We start from the raw sequence: 20,542 nt of genomic DNA, 5'->3' as shown, positions 1-20,542 counted from the left end.
CTGCCTGCACACAAGAGACAGACAACTCCAACCCAGCTGCCCCTCCCTCTGCAGAGTCTTGAACCCCAGGCACAGGCTCTCCTGGCTGCCCATGTTGTTCCTCGGGAAAGCCACCCCTGAGATCAAAGCCCACCGCGAGGCTCTGGGAAGGTGGCTCAGTGGTAGAGTGCTTGCCTTGCATGCATGAGGCCCTGGGTTCGATTCCTCAGCACCACATAAGCAGAAAAAAGCTGGAAGTGGAGCCATGGCTCAAGTGGTAGAGTGCTAGCCTTGAGCTGAATTGCTGAGGGACAGCGTCCAGGCCCAGAGTTCAGGCCCCACGACTGGCAAAAACAAAAACAACCCCCTTCCTCCCCAAAAAGAAACTGGCAGTGGGGGGCAGGGGGGAGGCTGGGAAGGGATGTGAAGGGTAAACAAAGGAGGAGGCTGCAATGCTTGGTAAGAAATGTACGCATTATCCTGCCCATGTAATTGTAACTCCTCTGTACAGTATGTTCACAAATAAAATTAAATTAAATTAAAAAAAAAAAAAAGAAACTGGCAGGAGGGCTGGGTGTAGTGGCACACTCCTTTAATCCTAGCACTCAGAAGGCTGAGGCAGGAAAATCTTAAGTGCAAGATCAAGCTTGAGCTCCATAGCTATATTCTATTTCAAAGAAGGCTAGCCTGACCATGTGAGGGTGGCTCACGCCTGTCATCCTAGCTACTCAGGAGGCTGAGATCTGAGGATTGCAGTTCAAAGCCAGCCTGGCCAGAAAAGTCCATGAGACTCTTCAATTAACTGCTCAAAAGTCAGAAATAGAACTGTGGCTCAAGTGGTAAAACACAAGCTTTGAGCAAAAAAGCTGAGGCAGTACCCACGCCCTCAGTTCAAAGCCCCAGAACCAAACACACACACACACACACACACACACACACACACACACACACACACACACACACACACACACACACACACACACACACACAGAGGCTAACCTGGGCTACTATAGCTATACCCTATCTCAAAAAATGTTTTTTTTTCTTTTTGCTTATGTGGTGCTGGGGAATTGAACCCAGGGCCTCAGGCATGCAAGGCAAGCGCTCTATCACTGAGCCACCTTCCCAGCCCAACAAAAATGTTTTTGTGGGATTAAAAATAATAATAAAAGTCAGGTGCCTGGGGCTCGAATTTGTAATCCTAGTTTCTCAGGAGACTGAGATCTGAGGACCAGCACACACACACACTGAGGAGGAGGAGGAGGAGGAGGAGGAGGAGGAGGAGGAGGAGGCAGGGGAGGAGGCAGAGGAGGCAGGGGAGGAGGCAGGGGGAGGGGAGGAGGAGGAGGAGGAGGAGGAGGAGGAGGAGGAGGAGGAGGAGGAGGAGGAGGAGGAGGAGGAGGAGGAGGAGGAGTTCAGAATTCCAGAACCAAAAGGTGTGTTTAAGGCCAGATATCCTTGTGCAGATGCTGCACATGACAAACAGGTCCTCTTCCCGAGGCTGGAGGCAGCACCCAGGGCTGGAATTCCTGAGCCTTGGTTGGAACTCAGTCAGTGCCTGGAACTTGTAGCCTGTCACATGGGCGGGGGGTGATAAAGGCCTCAAGAAATGGACAGCCTGCCTCCTTCCTTCTCCTGAGAGTCTGCAGCCACAGCACAGCCCCCAAAGCAGCTAGGGCCTGAGTTGATCCTGTCCCCCTGCAGCAGACCTGTGGGAGGTGTGTGTGTGTGTGTGTGTGTGTGTGTGTGTTGGGGGGAGTCAGAGGTCATGGCTATTGTTAACTTCTAGGTTTGTTTTTTTTTTTTTTTTTTCTGGTTCTGGGCCTTGAACTCAGGGCCTGGGTGCTATCCTTGAACCTCTTTGTGTTCAAGACTAGCATTCTAGCACTTGAGCCACAGTGCCACCTCTGGCTTTTTCTGAGTAGTTTATTGGTGATAAGAGTCTCACAGACCTTTCTGCCCTGGCTAGCATCAAACCATGATCCTCAGATCTCAGCCTCCTGAGTAGCTAAGATTACAGGCATGAGCCACCGGCACCTAGCTCCTATGTATCTTTTTTTTTCTTTTTTGTATGAGTACCAGTACTAGGCCTTGAACTCAGAACCTGGGAACTGCCCCTTAGCTTTATTTGCTCTACTTACTACTTGAGCCACAGCTCTGTTTCCAGCATTTTTGGTGGTTAATTGGAGATAAGAGTCTCAGGGACTTTCCTGATGCTATTAGCTTCATTTTATTATCCTCAAATCTCAGCCTCTCCTGTAACTAGGATTATAGGTAGCACCCCTGCACTCCTGTTTTACTTGCTAACTATAGAGAAACTACTACTTCTTTTTTTTTTGGGGGGGGTGGTCTGGTCGTGGGGCCTGAACTCTGGGCCTGGGCGCTGTCCCTCAGCTCTTCAGTTCAAGGCTAGCACTCTACCACTTGAGCCACAGTGCCACTTCCAGCTTTTTCTGCTTCTATAGTGCTGAGGAATCGAACCCAGGGCCGCATGCATGTGAGGCAAGCACTCTACCACTGAGCCACCTTCCCAGCCGCAAGAAACTTCTTTAACTGCTTTGGAATTCCTGATTGTTCAGGAATTTTTGCCAGCTACTTGGTCAACTCTTGGTAGCTTGAAACTGGTCACAATATTTACAGGAGAACCAGCAGATCTACCTCCCCCTGTCCTGGAGCCAGCTTACCAGCAAATTCCAGACTGTTTTCTTCTCCTTTCCCTGAAGGACAGGACATATTGCTTTCCCTATAGAAAGTGCTCACTAAATAACAATGAGCTCAATGTGGGTTAAGAAGAATAAAAAGAAGCTAGGTGCTGATGGCTCACGCCTGTCATCCTAGCTACTCAGGAGGCTGAGATCTGAGGATTGTGGTTCAAAGCTAGAGTGGGCAGGAAAGTCCTTGAGATTCTTATCTCTAATTAACCACTCGAAAACGGAAAGTGGTGCTGTGGCTCAAAGTGTAGAATGCTAGCCTTGAGCAAAAACTCAGGAACAGCCGGGCGCCGGTGGCTCACGCCTGTCATCCTAGTTACTCGGGAGGCTGAGATCTGAGGATCATGGTTCAAAGCCAGCCCAGGCAGGAAAGTCTGTGAGACTCTGATCTTCAATAAATCACTAGAAAACCAGAAAATGGTGCTGTGGCTCAAGCGGTAGAGCACTCGCCTTGAGCTGAAGAGCTGAGGGAGGGCGCCCAAGCCCTGAGTTCAAGCCCCACAACCAATCAAAAAAAAAAAAAAAAAAAAACCAACTCAGGAACATCACCTAGGTCCTGAGTTCAGGCCCCAGGATTGACCAAGACAAAAAAAAAAACAAAACCATAAGCACTATTAATAAGTTCCAGATGAGGAAGCTGACACTCAGCTAGGCACAGGGAACAGGAACTTGCCTGAGCTTCATCAGAATCCAAAACCCAGTCTTCCTGTAGGTGGCTCCTCCCACCAGGCTCGGGAGGCAAAGCCTGATACCCTATGCGAGCGAGCGAGCGCCAGGCCGCTGGCAGCCCAGCCCGCGCAGTGGCTCTCTCAGAAGTGCCCCATTTATAAAGCCAAAGTGCAGGGTGTCATGCCGCGCTGTCCCTGTCCTCTTACCCCTCCGTGGTGACTCTTTCAGCTCCCCAAGCTCTTGCCCAGCCTCCCTCTCTCACCCCCACCCTTCACCCCCCACTCCATAATGCTGGGGTTCCAGGCATGCACCATCGCACCCTCCCCTGCTATTTCCTCTTATCTTGCCCACATCCTTCAACTCACATCTCCTTATCTGAATTCAGACCCTTTTCTCAGAAAGCCCTGGAAACTCGATTCTCATCTTATCTTTGGAGGTCCTTTATTAGTCTTAAAGGCAAACCTCACTCCAACAGCATTTTTACATTAATTAATTATTATTATTATTATTTTTGTCAGTCGTGGGGCCTGAACTCTGGGCCTGGGCGCTGTCCCTCAGCTCTTCAGCTCAAGGCGAGAAGGCGAGCGCTCTACCACTTGAGCCACAGCGCCACTTCCAGCGTTTTCTGCTATGTGGTGCTGAGGAATCGAACCCAGGGCCTCAGGCATGCAAGGCAAGTGCTCTACCACTGAGCCACCTTCCCAGCCCCTAATTAATGAATGTTTTAATGTGTTGATACTGAGGCTTGAGCGCAGGACCTGGGCTCTGTCTTTTAGCCTTTTCAGTTCAAGGTTGGTACTTTGTCACTTGAGCCACTGCTCTAGTTCCAGCTTTTTGCTAGTTCATTAGAGATCAGTCTCACAGACTTTCCTGCCCTGGCTGGTTTTGAACTGTGATCCTCAGCTCTCAGCCCCCTGAGTAACTAGGATGACAGGCGGGAGCCACCGGCGCCCGGCTCTGAGAGCTCTTGCCAGCATAGCCAGCCTCCCTCGAAATGCTTCTGCCAACCTAGTACTTGTACAGTAGCCCAGCACCTGTCTTGTCTTCCTACCCTCTGAACGGCTGGCCTCCGTGGAGGACTGCATGGACGGATGGCTCAGCGCTGGTCTGGAAGCGCCTGGAAGGGAGGACAGCTTCTTCTCTGGCTGCTCTCAGGCCCCGGGGCATGATGGCCTAGGCAGACGCGGCGCCGAGGTGCTGGCGAGGCGCACGCTGGGGGGTTGCCCAATCCTGCGGTGTACAGCCGGGCGCGCGCCTGCTCCCAGAAACTTCCTTCTTTAGCTGGAGCCTGAGCCCTGGCCTGTGTTTATGAGCAGCTTGTGCTGGGTCCAAAATAGGACCAATGTGACTTGGACTCTTGGGGTCAGGAAATAGCTCCCCATCATTCATTTACCCTGGAGGCTCCCTCTTCCTGAAGGAGAGAAGGCCACTTCTGCTCCAGCTTGTTGTACTTTAAGCAAACTTTTCTTCTAGAACTCCCTTTCCTCCACCTCCTCCTCTTCCTCCTCCTCCTCCTCTTCCTCCTCCTCCTCCTCCTCCTCTTCTTCCTCCTCCTCCTCCCCTTCTCCTCCTCCTCCTCCTTCCTCCCCTTCCTCTTTCTCCTCCGCCTCCAACTTCTTCTTGGACAGGGATTTGAACTCAGGGTCTAATACTCTTGCTCCAAGGCTGGCACTCCACACCTGAGCTACGCCTCCTGCCCCCTCTCCCTCATTTTCCCCCGCTCTATGATGACTTGAGTTCTCAAAACTTTCTGAAGTTTCACACAGGATGTCAGCAGAAATTTCACCCCTCCTTTAACATTTCTCTCCTCTCCTTTGACATTTCTCTCCTCTCTGTTGAATCCCAGTTGGTTAAAATTCCCTCAGTGGGGTGAGGATCTAGCTCAGGGCGGGTACAGCACTTGCTTGAATGCTCAAGGCACTGAGTTCCATCCTTACCACCAACACACACACACACACACACACACACACACACACACACACAATATTTCCTCCTGTGACTTGGATTTAGAGATATAAAAGTGAAGATGGAGCTAAGCACCAGTTGATCACACCTGTAAGTCTAGCTATACTGGAGACTGAGATCTGAGGATGAGATCAAAACCAGCCTGAGCTGGAAAGTCTATGAGTCTCTTATCTCTAATTAACTAGCAAAAAGCTAGAAATGGAGCTGATGTTCAGGGAGTAGAGCACCAGCCTTGAGCAGAAAAAGCTCCAGGCTTTGAGATCAAGCCAATGCCAGTAACACACACACACACACACACACACACACACACACACTCAGGTTCTTTTATCTCCATATTCCTCCCTGCTCCAGTTTTCTATGCTCTAAGGAGCCTGACCTGTGACGGCTGGTTTGGCTAAGTGTTGCCCAATGGGGTCCTGGAAGAGAAGAGAAATGAGTTCTCCAAGTGAGTGGTCCACATGGAACGGGAGACTCTCTGAGTTCACTGTCCAGGTCAAGTGAAGAGAGGTATCCGTGGCAGGCCAGTGCCTCACCTGCCATTCTACAGATGCAGGGAGCCTATACACACAGGTAAGGCACAAAGAAAAACAGGCAAATGAATACCAAAACTTTGAGAAACCTCGAGTCTGTTGGCAATGAAAGGAGGGTCCTTCGACGGGCTTCCAAGGTATTGCACTTGAGTGTGTGTGTGTGTGTGTGTGTGTGTGTGTGCGCGCGCGCGCCAGTCCAGGGGCTGGAACTCAGGGCCTGGCCACTGTCCCTGAGCTTTTCTTGTTCAAGGCTAGTGGTCTACCTCTTGAGTCACAACTCCACTCTTGTCTTTTTGGTGATTAACTGGAAATAAGAGACTTTCCTACCCAGGCTGGCTTTGAACCACTATCCTATCCTCAGACCTCAGACCTCAGCCTCCTGAGTAGCTAGATGACAGGCGTGAGCCACCGCTGCCAAGGCCAGCTGCCTGGCTTGTTTTTGAGGTAAAGTCTCATTAGCTTTTGCTCGGGCTTCTCATGAGCCTCAGTCCTCTGTCTCTGCATCCCAAATAACTGGGGGACAGGCATGTACACCCACAGCTGGCTGATATTCTTTATATTGTTCAACTAGGTTATAACTCTCGGTGCATGAGATATTTCTCAAACTGAAAAACAAAACCGAATCAAACCTTTGGTCACGTAGGAAGACTGCCTCCAGCCTTGGAGTCAGTGTTGTCATAGTAACGAGCCAACTGTGTTGGGGACCCAAGGCCAGAGCTAGCGTGGCTCAGCCCCAGGCCTATTGATTCTTACTCCATCCAGAGAAAGTAGCCCCAAGTCCTGAGTCTGCCCAGGGGAGGTAGAGCTACGCGGTTGTTCCTCGTCTTCTGGGCTCTTCTGATCTCTGCCAGGACCAACCTACCTCAAGGCACACCTAGCAACAAGAGGTGGGGCCTCTTATCATAGGTAAGCGGGGACAGGACGGAGTGTACAGGCCAGAGGCCTGCTTTTCGGAAATGGCATTAACTTCTGCTGGGAGTGGTCTGGCCTTTGTCCCTTGTAAGACATGTGACATTTTGTGAAAAAATATAATCTGGTATAAACCGGTGTGAAATCACTGGGGAACTGGCTTCAGCCTTTCTGGGCCTCCCACAACAAAGAGTTTTATATCTGATCAATTTACTGATCAGCTATCAAACTTGGGGAGAACTAAGAGGGACTGGGGTGGGGAGGGGGGAAGAGGGCTGATTTTGAAAGTGGAATGTGGCGGCTGGGTGTGGCAGTGCATGCCTATAATCCCGACCTTTGGGAAGCTGTGGTAAGAGGATCTGGCATTCCGGGCCAGTTTTGGTTACAGAGCAAGACATTAGTCTCAAAAATAAATCCAAGGACATCACTTTTGAAAGTAGCCTCAGGTACCGGGGCTCAAACTGCAGATCCACCATGAATGAGCTGAGGAACCTTGGGGAAATCATTTAACCCCTCTGACCTCCTTGCTCTTCCCTCTGTGAGCTGGGACTGTGAACAGTCCCACCACACTAGGTGGCTGTGCTAAATGAGGTGATCCAAGTCAAGGACTTGGCACAGAGCTGCTACAGACTCACTAGGAAGGATTTACTGGGGAGAGATTGGACACCAAGCCTCCTTCTTCTCTGAGGCAAAATACTAGTTGCAGAGTTACTGGTGCTGGAGGCTGAGATCAAGTGGTTCCATGCCAGCCCCAGACCAAAAAAAAAAATTTGAGACTCCATCTCCACTCTCAAAGGTGGGTGCAGCAGCATGTGCCTATCATCTCAGCTGTGGCAGGAAATGTGAAATAGGAGGACTGCAGTCCAGACATGGGCCCAGGCAAAAAAGTGAGTTCTGAGCTCAAAAATAATCCTGTGGCTGGGCACCAGTGGCTTGACCACAGTTCAGAGCTAACCCAGGCAGGAAAGTCTGTGAGAAAACCAGACGTGGCACTGTGGCTCCAGTGGTAGAGTGCTCGCCTTGAGCTGAAGAGCTCAGGCCCAGAGTTCAAGTCCCACAACCGACAAAAACAAAAAAAAACAGATACAGTATCAGAAGTTCACAAAAGAAGGAGACCAACCAGTAAGTATCATCCAGGTGCCTCCCTCCCTCCCGGGGGGGGCTTAGTCCCTACTGTTCCCCCTCACCCTTCAGCTTCTCCTGGCCACTCCCCTCCCTTTACCCCTCCCCCCTGCTCTTCCTCTCTCCCTTCCTGTTTCGTTTTTCTGGGTTTTAGTGGTACTAGGGTAGCATCCTGCCATCTTACTGCCTTTGAACAGTAATCCTCCCAACTCAACCTCCCAAGTAGCTAGGATGTCAGGCACAGGCTGTGGGTGCCCAGCACTTTCTTCCATTTTCTTTTGTTATTGTGATGCTGGAGATCAAACCCTCGTACTTGATCACACAGCTACAACACTCCCGGGTCTGATTTCCCATCTTGAAACAAACAGTTGGGAAACATAAGAAATAAGACTCTGAAGGCAGGCAGGCAGGACAAAAGGGAAACAAGGAAGGATGAAAGAAAGGCTGGGAAGATGGAGGAAGGAAGGGAAAAATGAACTTTTGTATCTACCAACCACCTGGACCGAATCCCAGTGCCGCCATAAATGAGGGAAGAGGAGGTGTAACCTTGAGTTGTCCCTGCACTATCTGCACCTGTCTTCTGAGGACATTGGAGTCCCAGCTTTCCTCTGCCCAGAGCTGGGAGCAGGTGGCTCATGCCTGTAATCCTAGCTACCCAGGAGGCTGAGATCTGAAGATGGTGGTTCAAAGCCAGCTCGGGCAGGAAAGCCCATGAGACTCTTGTCTCCAATAAACTACTCAGAAAAACCCAGAAGTAGCACTGTGGCTGAAGTGGTAGAGCGCCAACTTTAAGCCAAAAAATTAAAGGACAGTCCCCAGGCTCTGAGTTCAAGCCCCAAGAGTGGCGCGCACACACACTCACACACACACACACACACACACACACACACACGCACACACGCACACACACACACACACGTGCGCACGTCAAACTAGGAACACAAATCCAAACATCTCCAATAAGCTAGCAAAAAGCTGGACATAGAGGGCTGGGAAGGTGGCTTAGTGGTAGAGTGCTTGCCTAGCATGCAGGAAGCCCTGGGTTTGATCCACATACACAGAAAAAGCCAGAAGTGGCGCTGTGGCTCAAGTGGTAGAGTGCTAGCCTTGAGCAAAAGCAGCTAAGGGACAGTGCCCAGGCCCTGAGTTCAAGCCCCAGGACTAGCAAAAGAAAAGAAAAAGAAAGGTGAAATAGAGATGTGATTTCAATGAGTGCCAGCCTTGAGCAGAAAAAGCCAAGCAAGAGCCAAGGCCTGAGTTCAAGTCCCAGTACTGGTGCCCAGGTGTGGTTCTTCTTGCAGCTTTACTGAATCCGTGTGGCTTTGAGGACAAAAGGTGAAGAGGAGGGTGGGAATGAACAGGACGAAGGCACTGGGGAGGACAGTGTTTTACTCCCCCATCATGACCCAAGACGGCCGACGCCTTGCTGCCCTTAAGGGGTCCCTCATCTCCAGCCTTCCCAGGACACTTCTCAGAGCCTTGTATTTATTTCAGAATAAGATTTGAACTCAGGGCCACCTACTCGCTAGGCAGGCCCTCTAACTACGTGGGCCACGCCCCCTCATCACAGCGCTTAACAGCTCTTGGGTAGAAGGGTCTCCCTTGAGACCCCATCCTAGTCAAGTGACAACTTGACTAGATGGCCGCTGTGTGTCCTTAGGGACGCCCCTCCCTGCCTCTGGCCCTCAGGTGTCTCACCTGGGAAACAGGAACCGGGGATGGTGGGGAGGGGCCAATGAGTTCATAGCGGAGCACCTGGCTCCCCGAAGAGCCCGGCGCCAGGCAGCCACAGGGTACGGTGCAGCGGTGCCGCCGTGTGTGCCAGCCCCAGGCTGACTCGGGGCCCTGCGTTCAGGATCGCCAGGCGAGCCGTGCCACACCGGGAAGCACCCGCTCCGGTGGCCTCGCCTCTCCCTTGCTGCCTCCGCCATGGATGTGACAAGGGTTTTGTTCTCTCTGAGGCTACGGCTGCGTCTTATTTGTTATTAATGGCCCTGTGTTTATTGCTCGGTTTTACCTGTCTCACATTGTCCTCTCAGATGAAGATAATAACACCTTCCTTCCGTTAATAATACCTTACACATGGGGAGTTGCTTTCATCCCAACAGCTCAAAGTCTCCAGCAAACATGACCTCATTCATTCTTGTCCGCTGGGGGGGGGGGGGGGGGAGGCCGGGACTCCTACACCTCCCAGCCCGGCCGTTCCTCTTCCTCTGGGCACTCAGAAGCTCAAGTACTGATCAAGTACTTCCATGTGTAAGGACCTCTGCTCACTGGCCAAGCGCTGCAGCCTTCTTCCTCCTCCTCGGGGAGGGTGAGAGTCCATTTGCAGATGACAGCGAGAGCCCCAGGCCCTCTGGCTTAGGGGCCTCGCCTCACCTAGTAAACATTAAACAATCCTGGGGAGATAAACTGGCCTGATGTTCAGGAAATAACACACTTAGAAATTTTGAACCCCCTCCCCAACAACCCCCCCCCCCATCCTGGGGCTTGAACTCAGGGTCTGGGCGCTGTCTTTGAGCCTCTTTGTGCTCAAGACTAGCGCTCTACCACTCAAGCCACAGCGCCACTTCTGCCTTTTTCTTTTTCTCTTTTTTTTTGTCGGTTGTGGGGCTTGAACTCTGGGCCTGGGCGCTGTCCCTCAGCTCTTCAGCTCAAGGCTAGTGCTCTGCCCCTTGAGCCACAGTGCCACTTTGGCTTTTTCTGCATATATGGTGCTGAGGAATTGAACCCAGGGCCTCATGCATGCAAGGCAAACACTCAACCACTGAGCCATCTTCCTAGCCCCTGTTGCTGAAATTTTCTCAGTGATTTATTGGAGACAAGAGTCTCATGATGAGATTTTCTGCCTGGGCTGGCTTTGAACGGTGATCTTCAGATCTCAGCCTCCTGAGTAGTTAGGGTTACAGGTGTGAGCCACCAGCATTCGGTGGCTTTTTGAAAGCTGGTCTTGAACTCGCTATGGAGCCCAGGGTGGTTTTGGATGCCTGATCTTACTTCTGCCTCCTGAGAGCTTGGTTTTCAGGCCTGTAGACTTTTTGGCTCAAGGCTGGTGCTCTACCACTTGAGCCACAGCTCCACTTTTGGCTTGTTATGGTGGCTAATTGGAGATTAAGATTCGCACAGACTTTTCTGAGTAGGCTGGTTTTGAACCCTGTTGCTCAGATCTCAGCCTCCTGAGCAGCTTAGGATTACAGGCGTGAGGCCATCGGCACCCAGATTGCTTCAGGACTTCTTAATCAAAATCTAGAGGCTATAGGGCCACTGTTCTGACACCAGAAATGTCTCTACGTGGAACAGATCGAAACAGCTCGGCGCTCATGGCCCTGGCATGTTTAACACCCATATGTACTTGTAAAAAACCCTGAGGCCCACAATGACAGTACTTCCTTGTTCCGAGGCAGCTGGAGGCCGCCTGGGCCCCAAGCAGTGTAAGCTCCTGGCAGCGCATGTTTTGTTTTCCCTTGCAATGATGGGAAGAGAAGGGCTGGAAAGCATACAAGGCCATCTCTTTCCCACAGCTCCACACCCCGAGATTCAGTCAACCCAGGATCAATAATACTCAGAAAGAGAGAAAAGTATCTGCATGGGATATGTACTCCAGGTTTTTTTTTTTTCCCTTATGATTTCCTGAACAATTCAGCCTAATTGCTATTTACATCATGTTAGGTATGCTCAAGTTTAAAGATGACTTAAAGTCTATCAGAGGTATGTAGTTTATGGGCAAATACTATAGCATTTTAAGAAGGGACTGGAAGAATGTCCACACATTCTGATATTATTAGAAGGTCTTGGCATCCATCCCCCAGAGATTCTGAGCAACAATTACACCAGCTCCTCCAGCTACACGCAGGGGCTCAGCCTCTGAATACCTTGGAGTGTCTAAGGGCAATTATAAGACTCCTACCCCTCCACACACAAACAATCCAAAAGCAAAACACAAGAGGATTTAGTCATTGTAGTGCCCAAAGCTATTTTTCTTGTCTTTTTGAGGTGTTGAGGATGGAGCCCAGGGCCTCCTGTCTAATAGGCGAGTGCCCTATCACTGAGCTGCATCCCCTGTCCTTGCTTTAGATCAGTAAACATTGGTGGTCCTATTTTCCTTCTCATATACTTAAAAAAAAAATATGGTCAAAGCCAGATATCAGTAGCTCATGCCTGTTAGCCTTGCTACTCAGGAGGCTGAGTTCCAGTTTGAAACCGGCCTGGGCAGAAAAGTTTGTAAGACTCTTATTGATGGGGTTAGATGGGTAGAGTGCTACCCTTGAGTGAAATTCAGGGCACACCCAGGCCCTGAATTCAAGCCTCAGGATGAGCACAACAAAGAATAATAAATTAATTTTTTAAATGCATATATGGAAGGAAAAAACAGAGAGAGCAAGGAAAAGGAAGAGATGGTCCAAAAATAAATGTGCTTTCCCTGACTTATGTAATTGTAATCCCTCTGTACATCACCTTTATAATAACAATAAAAAATTAAATATACATAAATGATCAACTTTCTTCCTTCTTCTTTCTTTCTTTCTTTCTTTCTTTCTTTCTTTCTTTCTTTCTTTCTTTCTTTCTTTCTTTCTTTCTTTCTTTCTTTCTTTCTGTTGTTGTTGGTCGTGGGGCCTGAACTCTGGGCCTGGGCACTATCCCTCAGCTCTTCAGCTCAAGGCTAGTGCTCTACCACTTGAGCCACAGCACCACTTCTGGCTTTTTCTGCATATGTGGTGCTGAGGAATTGAACCCAGGGCCTCATGCATGCAAGGCAAGCGCTCTACCACTGAGCCACCTTCCCAGCCCTGATCAAGTTTTCTTATAGAGTTTAATCCATTTTAGGTAAAGTATAAATAGAGCCACGGATTGATTTCTTCTTAATCTCCTACTCTAGACATCCTAACTAGTGAAAATAGACTCTCTAATTAGCAGTTTCAGATTTTAAAACAAAACAACATACTAAGTCTTCCTGAAACAGCAACCCAACAGTAAATCTCCAACAATACTGTCGTCTATACCTGGGAGGAAATGGTTCTAGACTCTTGTGTCCACTCATACTAAAATCTTCAGGTGCTCCAGAGAACCTTATGTACAATGCCTATAACCTACTCATACCCATCCATGTACCTTGAGTCACCCCTAGGTTAACTATAATATCTAATACAAGGCAAATAGTAGATGTGCTATGGTTGTTCAGTGAAGACAAGAAAAAAGGCATACATGTGATTTTTTTTCCCCCTCCAGTCCTAGGGCTTGAACTCTGGGCCTGGGCACTATTCCTAAGCTTTTGTACTCAGAACCAGTGCTCTAAACACTTGAGTCACAGCTCCAGTTCTATTTTTCTTTTTTTTTTTTTTTTTTTTGTGGTTAATTGGAGATAAGAGTCTCACACTTCAAGCCAGAGTTGGCATGAACCCTGATCCCCAGATCTCAGCCTCCTACGTAGCTAGGATTACAGGCATGAGCCATCCCCCACCCCAGCCATGCATATATTTGTTTGTTTTGATGGTAAAAATCAAGCTCAAGGCTGGGCTCGTGCTGAATCTGCTCTGGCCACTGACTCAGCACCCTAGCACACATTAAAAAAAAAAAAAAGCTTTTGATCTGTGGTTGGTTGAAGGTTGGAATGCAGAGGGTGAGCTGTATTTATCTTCCTAACTTCTCCCCATATGCCAATCTGGTTAAATTCCTAGTCTTTCTCCACCCCCACAATTCCCAACCAAGACGCTAAAGGTCAAATCCTAATCTAGATGGTGGAGACACAATTCAACCCACATTGGTCTGGGTTTGCTGGGGTTGACTGGCACGTGCCTTTAATGCTGGCTGCTGGTGGGGTTAGGTGGGACAGGGCAGGAGGGATCACTTGATCCCTGAGTTCCAAGTCAGCCCAGGCAATACAGTGAGACACCTCTCTAAAAATAAATGAAGGGCTGGAGTTGAGAACCTGTAACCTGTGCATAAACATTATTTTTAAAAAGATTTTTTTTTTAAATTAAGGCTATAGTTAGGTCCAACAATTAAAAAAAAATCCTCAGCTTGAGATATTAGTCACTGCTGAGAAAGTGGTTTTTCCTCTTAAGCTACTTTGGTTGTACATAGCTATTTGTTTACATCCCCAGAGATTAAGGCTTTTGGTTTTACAACCGAGAAGAAGAGTGCTCCATCTTTGTGATGGGTAGTGATTAGGAAGGAGCTGGAAAGGGCCTAAAAACCTGTGTGTGTATGTGTGTGTGTGTTGGTTCTGAGGCTTTCTCTCTTAAGTCTAGTGCTCTAACACTCAGCTCTACTTCCGGCTTTGCTGGTGGTTAATCGGAGATAAAGAGCCTCACGGACTTTCCTACCTGGTCTGGCTTTGAACCATGATCCTCAGACTTCAGTCTCCTGAGTAGCTAGGATTACAGGTGTGAGCCACCAGCACCCTCCTCCCACTCCCCCTCTTCCTTCTCCCTCTTTCCCCCCTCCTCCCCCCCCTTCTTCTAAATCGTTCTTGGTGCTGGGAATTTAACCAAAGCCTCGCAGCACATGTTAAAAAAACAAACAAACAAACTAGAGACTCTTGAAAGTTAATTTAAAACTTAAATACTTTTGAGAGGAGCCGCTGGAGAGGTCCTGTGTTTTCTATTTTGATCATTCTGTTTCTCGAGATGACCACATCTTTCAGAGGAAATGAGTCAAAGGCACTCCGTCTTGCTTTTCCAGCTGAGCACGTTCAGTTTCAATGAAGTAATGAATGAACTTGGCCGCACCCCCCCCCCCCCCCCCCCCCCGCCAAGCCTACAACAGCAAACACAAGAGCCCCGGCCAATCACCAGCCACTCAAGGTTTTCAAGTTGAGTTCAAACAGCCCCACGGTAGGCCAATCAACACGTGCGTCTCCGCCCCCACCGCCCGGATTCGACCAATCCCGATGTAGAATGGGCCAAAACACAGCAGCCGGCCAATGCGGAGACGCCCCACGGCGCTGAGCTCCGCCAATGGGCGCGGCCCGGCGAAAAGAGAAACAGAGCTGCCGGGTCGCCTGCAGGATTCGAATCGCACGTCCGTCTGAGAGCCCGTCGCTGGCGGAGCGGCGCGCCGACCAATCAGCGGCGGCGACTGGAGGCCCCGGAACGTTGGGACACCCGGGCCCCGCCCCGCGCCGTTGTTTGTGGTGTCGGCCGGGCCGCGGGAGTCGAACCACAACATTCGCCCGGCGGCGGCGGCGGCGGCGGCGGCGGCGGCGGCCGGGGCGGCGGCGGCGAACGAGCGCTGAGGGAGGCCTCCGCGGGCCGCCGAGCCCCGCATCCGCGCGGCCGCTCGCGCCGGGCCTGGCGTCGCGCCATGTCGGTGAACATGGACGAGCTGAGGCACCAGGTCATGATCAACCAGTTCGTGCTGGCGGCGGGCTGCGCGGCCGACCAGGCGAAGCAGCTGCTGCAGGCGGCGCACTGGCAGTTCGAGGTGCGCGCGGGGGCCGCGGGCGCCGGGGGCCGGGGGCTCGCGGGGGGCGCGGGCCGGGAGCCGGCGGGGCCGAGCCCCGGCCCGGCCCGCGCTCACGCCGCCGCGCCCCGTGTTTGTCCGCAGACCGCCCTGAGCACGTTTTTCCAAGAGAGCAACATTCCCAGCAGCCACCACCCCCCGCAGATGGTGAGTGCGGCGGGGGGCCGGGCCGGGGGGGGGGGCCGGGGCCGGGCCGGGGGCGCCGGGGCGCCGGCCCGGCCGCTGTCAGCGCCGCGGTGACAGCCATGTTGCCGGGGAGCGCCGCGCCGCGAATGTAAACAAAGAGCCAAAATGTCTTCCAGGAAAGAGCGCTCCCGGCCGCCCGGCCCGCTCGACGCCGGGGCCGACGCCGAACCCGGGGCGCTGTTCCCGGTTGGGGGCGGGGGAGGGACGGGAAGGGGGCGCCGGAATGAGGGGACAGGGGGAAGGGGCGATCCTGACCCCGGGGACTAACCGGGGCTCGGGATCCGGGTAGCCGGGCCTGGGGAGGGGGCCTCGGAGGATGAGCTGACACATCCAGGGGCGCGGAGGGGGTTCGTGGGGGTCGTCGAGCGCAGCCCCTCCCCCCAGCCCCACAGGAAACAGGGAAGGGAATATAAATCCACCCTGGCTCAGGAAGCCACAAAGGTATGCTGGTCCTTCTCAGGGAACAGACCCGGTTGGGACAGGCGGACAGATTTTTGACCCAAGATAAGGCCTAGAATCTACTTTTTATCTTAAGGAAGGTTCCACACAGTTCAGGAAACCTTACTGGCTCCGGCTGGATTTGTTTTCTTCTCCGTTCTGGCCCCAGGCAGGAAGGAGCCTTTGCCCTTCTGGCCAGGGGCTGCTAGCTACTGCCCTGCTTTCTGGAGGCCGGGGCTATCCCTTTTCCACCCCCCCCCCCATCCCATCCCCTGGTTACCTATTAGCCCCGTGAGGTGGAAGGGTTTGGGCTCAGTGGTGGGGGGTTGTAAAACATTCATTCTCACGGAGAGCTGCTGTGGTTTTCAGAGTGCATTTTGGGCTTTTTTTTTTCTTTTTTGGTGTCCTTGGCCAATGAGCTCTCTCCAAGGCAGAGACCACATACGGCTCTTCTGCTGTGTGTTGTGCCGCTTTCTTCTTGGCACCCTGTTTTCAAGTTTTTCACCGATTCGTCCTGCCGCCTAGGAATCAACGGAGAATGGCATTAAGAGCGCGATGGAAGAGCACAGGGCTGGCTGCTCGACTGGCAGCTCAGGCCTGGCTAATAAGCGCAGTAGAGGTTTTATGTCTAGGAGATCCCACACCAGCATCCAGCCATGGACTCCTCTGGCTCCCAGAGCCCTGGGAGCTCCCTGTCTCCTCCTCCCTCCCCCTAAAGAGCCTTGAGGTTTGTTCCTGTCAACTGGCCATTTGGAACAACCCGGCCATTCTAAGGGGCCCAAACAGGGAGGTTCACAGGGATGAGCACTTTCCCTTTCTCGGCCAAGCCTAGGGGGCCTGTAGTCTTCAGAAACTTCCCTGGAAGAAGGCAGCAGGTTTTATAATCCCTGTGTCCATCAGTGACAACCACTGGGCTTCATCAGCCCCAAAAGAATACCATGCCACCCCTCAAGAGTTGGCACTTTCAAGGCACGCACCAGTGATTCGCTCCTGTAATCCCAGCTACTCAGAAGATTGAGATCTGATAGCCGGGCACAAGTGGCTCACTCCTGTCACCCTAGCTACTCAGGAGGCTGAGATCTGAGGATCAAGGTTCAAAGCCAGCCCAGGCAAGAAAGTCCGTGAAACTCTTATCTCCAATAAACCACCAGAGAACCAGAAGTGGTACTGTGGCTCAAGTGGTAGAGCGCTTGCCTTGAGCTGCAGAGCTGAGGGACAGCGCTAAGGCCCAGACTTCAAGTCCCACAACCGACCAAACAAAAAAAAAAAAAAAAAAGATTGAGATCTGAGGAAGGAGGTTTGAAGCCAGTTCAGGCAGACAAATCTGAGAGACTCTTATCTCCACTTAACCAGCAAAATGTCCAAAACATAAGAGTAATGACTGAAGTGGTAGAGCACCAGCCTTGAGTGAAAAAAGCCAAGCAAGAGTGGGTAGCCTCAGTCCTGGTACCAAAAATTTTTTTTTAAAAAATTAAGAATTGGCAGCTTGAGACAAAGAGAAAAATTAAACAAAAACACTGGCATTACCACATGTGACCTGGGCATGGATCACTTATAAATGATTGTCCCGGAGATTGTTGGAGTTGCCACGGTTGGGGGGAGCTTCCCTGGTGGTAAGAAGCGGTCTGCAGTTGGATCTAGAGGGGCCCAGGCAGGGCAGTGCGAACCGGGAGCTGGAGACCCGGGTCATGCTGGGGCAGTGTTCACTTGAGAACTGCAGAGGGGCCATTATAGAGTCTCGCCCCAGCCCCTGGCTCGGCTGAAGCAAGAGAGAAGCTCCAGAGAGATGCATGGACTTGCCCAGGCTCACCCAGGCAGGCGGGTGGGCACAGGCCCTGTTAGCCACCTAGGGCTGTTCTCTGAAGCCCGGTGGCTGTTAGAGGGGCCAGGCCTCCCTGGCTGGGTAAACTGGGGAAGTCAGTCACGATGCTGTGATGCAATTGGCCTCCACCCTTACCCCCCCCCCATTCATTGTTTCCTGCTGCTGAGGAGAAGTCAGGGGGTGGGGGGGAGGGAATGGTTAGGGTAGGAGGACAGTGTCTGGGTTGGGCCCAACCTCTGGCTGAGTCCTTTGGCCTCTTGTAAGGGCTCCTGGGAAAATAGTTGGTCCGTGCTTCCTGGGAGCTGAAGGCATCTCTGCCTTTGGGGTGGGAGTCCCCACTTCACTTTCTGGCTTTGGTTTGACTTGGGAATTCTGCAGGTCCCCACCCCTAGCCTGGCGGTGGGCTTGGAGGTCTGGTCTTGCGGTCCCAGCGTAGCTATATCCTCCAGGAGAGGGGCCAAAGGCAGTTTTTGGAGCTGCCCTGAGGAAGAAGACTTGGGAGTGCCACCGCTGGCCAAAGGCAGGCTGGCAGGGTGGAGCTGGTGGCCCCGGGGGTGGGGAGGCAGCATGGCTGGAGCACGAATGTAGTGTGAGCCGGGGAGAGCGGTTCTGAGCTCAGGCCCATAGGCTTGGAAGCTGAGAATTCCAGCTCGGTAGCTCTGATCCCCGCTCTGGGTGCACTGCCAGTCATGGCTTGATCTCTGGGCCCTGGTTAACTGGTTTATAAGAATGGGAAGCATAATTCTGCCCACCAGGCCTCCAAAAGGGAGGAGACAGTGGAGTCGAGGCCTTTGGGTTGTGAACGTGGGTTGCATACTACCCCAAGGAAGCACAGCGTTTCTGGGCTAGCACAAGAGGAGACCCTGGTCTGGTCTGGCAGACACCCCGGGGACATCTGAGGGAGCATGATGGAGGGAGCCAGGTGGCTGAGTGCTGGGCAGTGCTGTCCTGGGCTACTCCTTGTCCTTTCGCTTAATCCGACACCTTCACTTCGGGTTGGATGGAATTAACCATTTCCTTCCGCTACCTGGCACGCGTTCACTTCTAAGCTCCTGCGGTGCTCAGCTTTGACGGGTTGGCGGGGTTTGCCTTTTCTTCTTTTTTAACCCGTGCGTGGAGGGGGGTCGTGTCCTGTCCAGGCTTCCTGTAGGATGAAAAATGGGCCAAGAGAGACGGCGCTGCGCTGGCAGGCAGCCCTCCCCACAACTGTGTTTCCTTCCACAGATGTGTACTCCTAGCAACACCCCTGCCACACCCCCGAACTTCCCCGACGCCCTGGCCATGTTCTCGAAGCTTCGCGCCTCCGAGGGTCTGCAGAGCAGCAACAGCCCCATGACAGCCGTGGCCTGCTCGCCCCCTACCAACTTCAGCCCCTTCTGGGCCTCATCCCCGCCCAGCCACCAGCCGCCCTGGATGCCACCCTCCTCCCCCACGTCCTTCCGTCTCCACTGCCCACAGCCCATGTGGCCCCCCGGGGCACAGCAGGGGGGCGCCCAGCAGAAAGCCGTGGCAGCCGTGGATGGCCAGAGATGAGACTGGATGCCGCTGGGCCCTGGGCTGGAGCGGGGGGAGGGAGAGGGAGGGCAGTCCAGGGTTGTGGGGACGTGGAGGAGGGGCAGGGAGGGAGGGAGCTCAAGGGAGGGGGAGGTTTTCCTGAAGATCGCACTGGAAGATTTTATAAAAGAAGTTTTTTTGTGGGTTGGGGGGGGACAGTAAAGGTCCTGGGCTACTTGGGTCCCGCAGGAGTTTTCTTTGGGCAAGTTTTTTTTCCCTCTTTTTAATATATATAATATATACGGATATATAAATATAGCTAATGTATGTGAGAGTGGGGTTGGCACACGTGGGGTGTTGGGGTTTGAGGGGAAGGCCAACCTGACCTTGGGGGAAAGGGGGTGACTCAGCCAGATGAAGTGCTCTTACAGCTTGCAGTTGGGGTGTTTTGAGCTGCTTCCTCCAGAAGGCATACCTGCAATCAGACTTCTGCTCCGGCCTGGGAACGAGCATTAACTGGCTGGGGGGGGTCCCAGCAGGGCATGGTGGGATTGTCCCCTCCATCCCTATGTCCTGGTTCTGTTGCTGCTGTCTCCAGGACTCCTCTCCATCTCTTTGCCGATTGCTGCTTGTGACCTCTTCGGGGTGTGCAAGGTTCACAGGACTGAAGAGCTGGCTGGCGTCGAAGGCCAGCCCCTGTTGAGTGTGGCACGTGGCTGTGCCTTCCCTAGCTCCACAAAGCCCCCCGCCCCTCCCCGTGTGTCCAGGGCAGGAGGGTGGGGGAGACACAGGAGAAAGCCGCCTTTGGGCTGAGTTCAATCCCAGTCATATCTCACCAGGGTGAAATTTTAATTTAAAAAAAAAAACTAAAAAAAGAGACTTTTCCAATTTCCCTGGTTTGTGATGCTTTTGTTTGGTTGGGGTTTAGGGAGGGGATGGTGGGGTGCTGGCTGGTCTGCGCTTTGGAGAGGGGCCCAGTGGTTGGGCTCTTGGAGTTGCTTTGCCCAGTGGAGGGCACCCACGCCAGGGTATGGGTGGTGCTGGCAGGGTAGGGGTGTGCCCTGACTTGGATGCTGTGCCCTCTCTGCTTGGCCCTGTCTGGAGCCCCTGGCACCAGGGAGAGCTGCCCTTGAACCTGGCAGCCTGAAGGCTGTGCCCCCCGCTCCACTTCCCCCCAGGAGATGTGTCCTCTCTAGTCCGTGGGGAAACTACCCTCCGGCTCGCTTCCATCCTCTTGGGGCCAGTGCCCCTTCTCA

The 20,542-nt window shown here is 52.4% G+C and overlaps 1 protein-coding gene across 1 annotated transcript; it reads left to right on the top strand.

Moving 5' to 3' along the window:
* The first annotated feature begins 14,897 nt into the window (after positions 1–14,897).
* Ubald2 (UBA like domain containing 2) lies at positions 14,898–20,174 on the top strand. Its single transcript, XM_069992948.1, has 3 exons — positions 14,898–15,307; positions 15,431–15,493; positions 19,017–20,174. The coding sequence occupies exons 1-3, from the start codon at positions 15,188–15,190 to the stop codon at positions 19,323–19,325; spliced, it is 492 nt and encodes a 163-aa protein (XP_069849049.1). The 5' UTR covers positions 14,898–15,187; the 3' UTR covers positions 19,326–20,174.
* The last annotated feature ends 368 nt before the right edge of the window (positions 20,175–20,542 follow it).

Source organism: Dipodomys merriami, unplaced genomic scaffold, assembly GCF_024711535.1.
Source record: "Dipodomys merriami isolate MVZ:Mamm:240054 unplaced genomic scaffold, mDipMer1.0.p SCAF_42, whole genome shotgun sequence".
Lineage (NCBI taxonomy): Eukaryota > Metazoa > Chordata > Mammalia > Rodentia > Heteromyidae > Dipodomys > Dipodomys merriami.
This window is presented reverse-complemented; position numbering and strand designations above follow the sequence as displayed.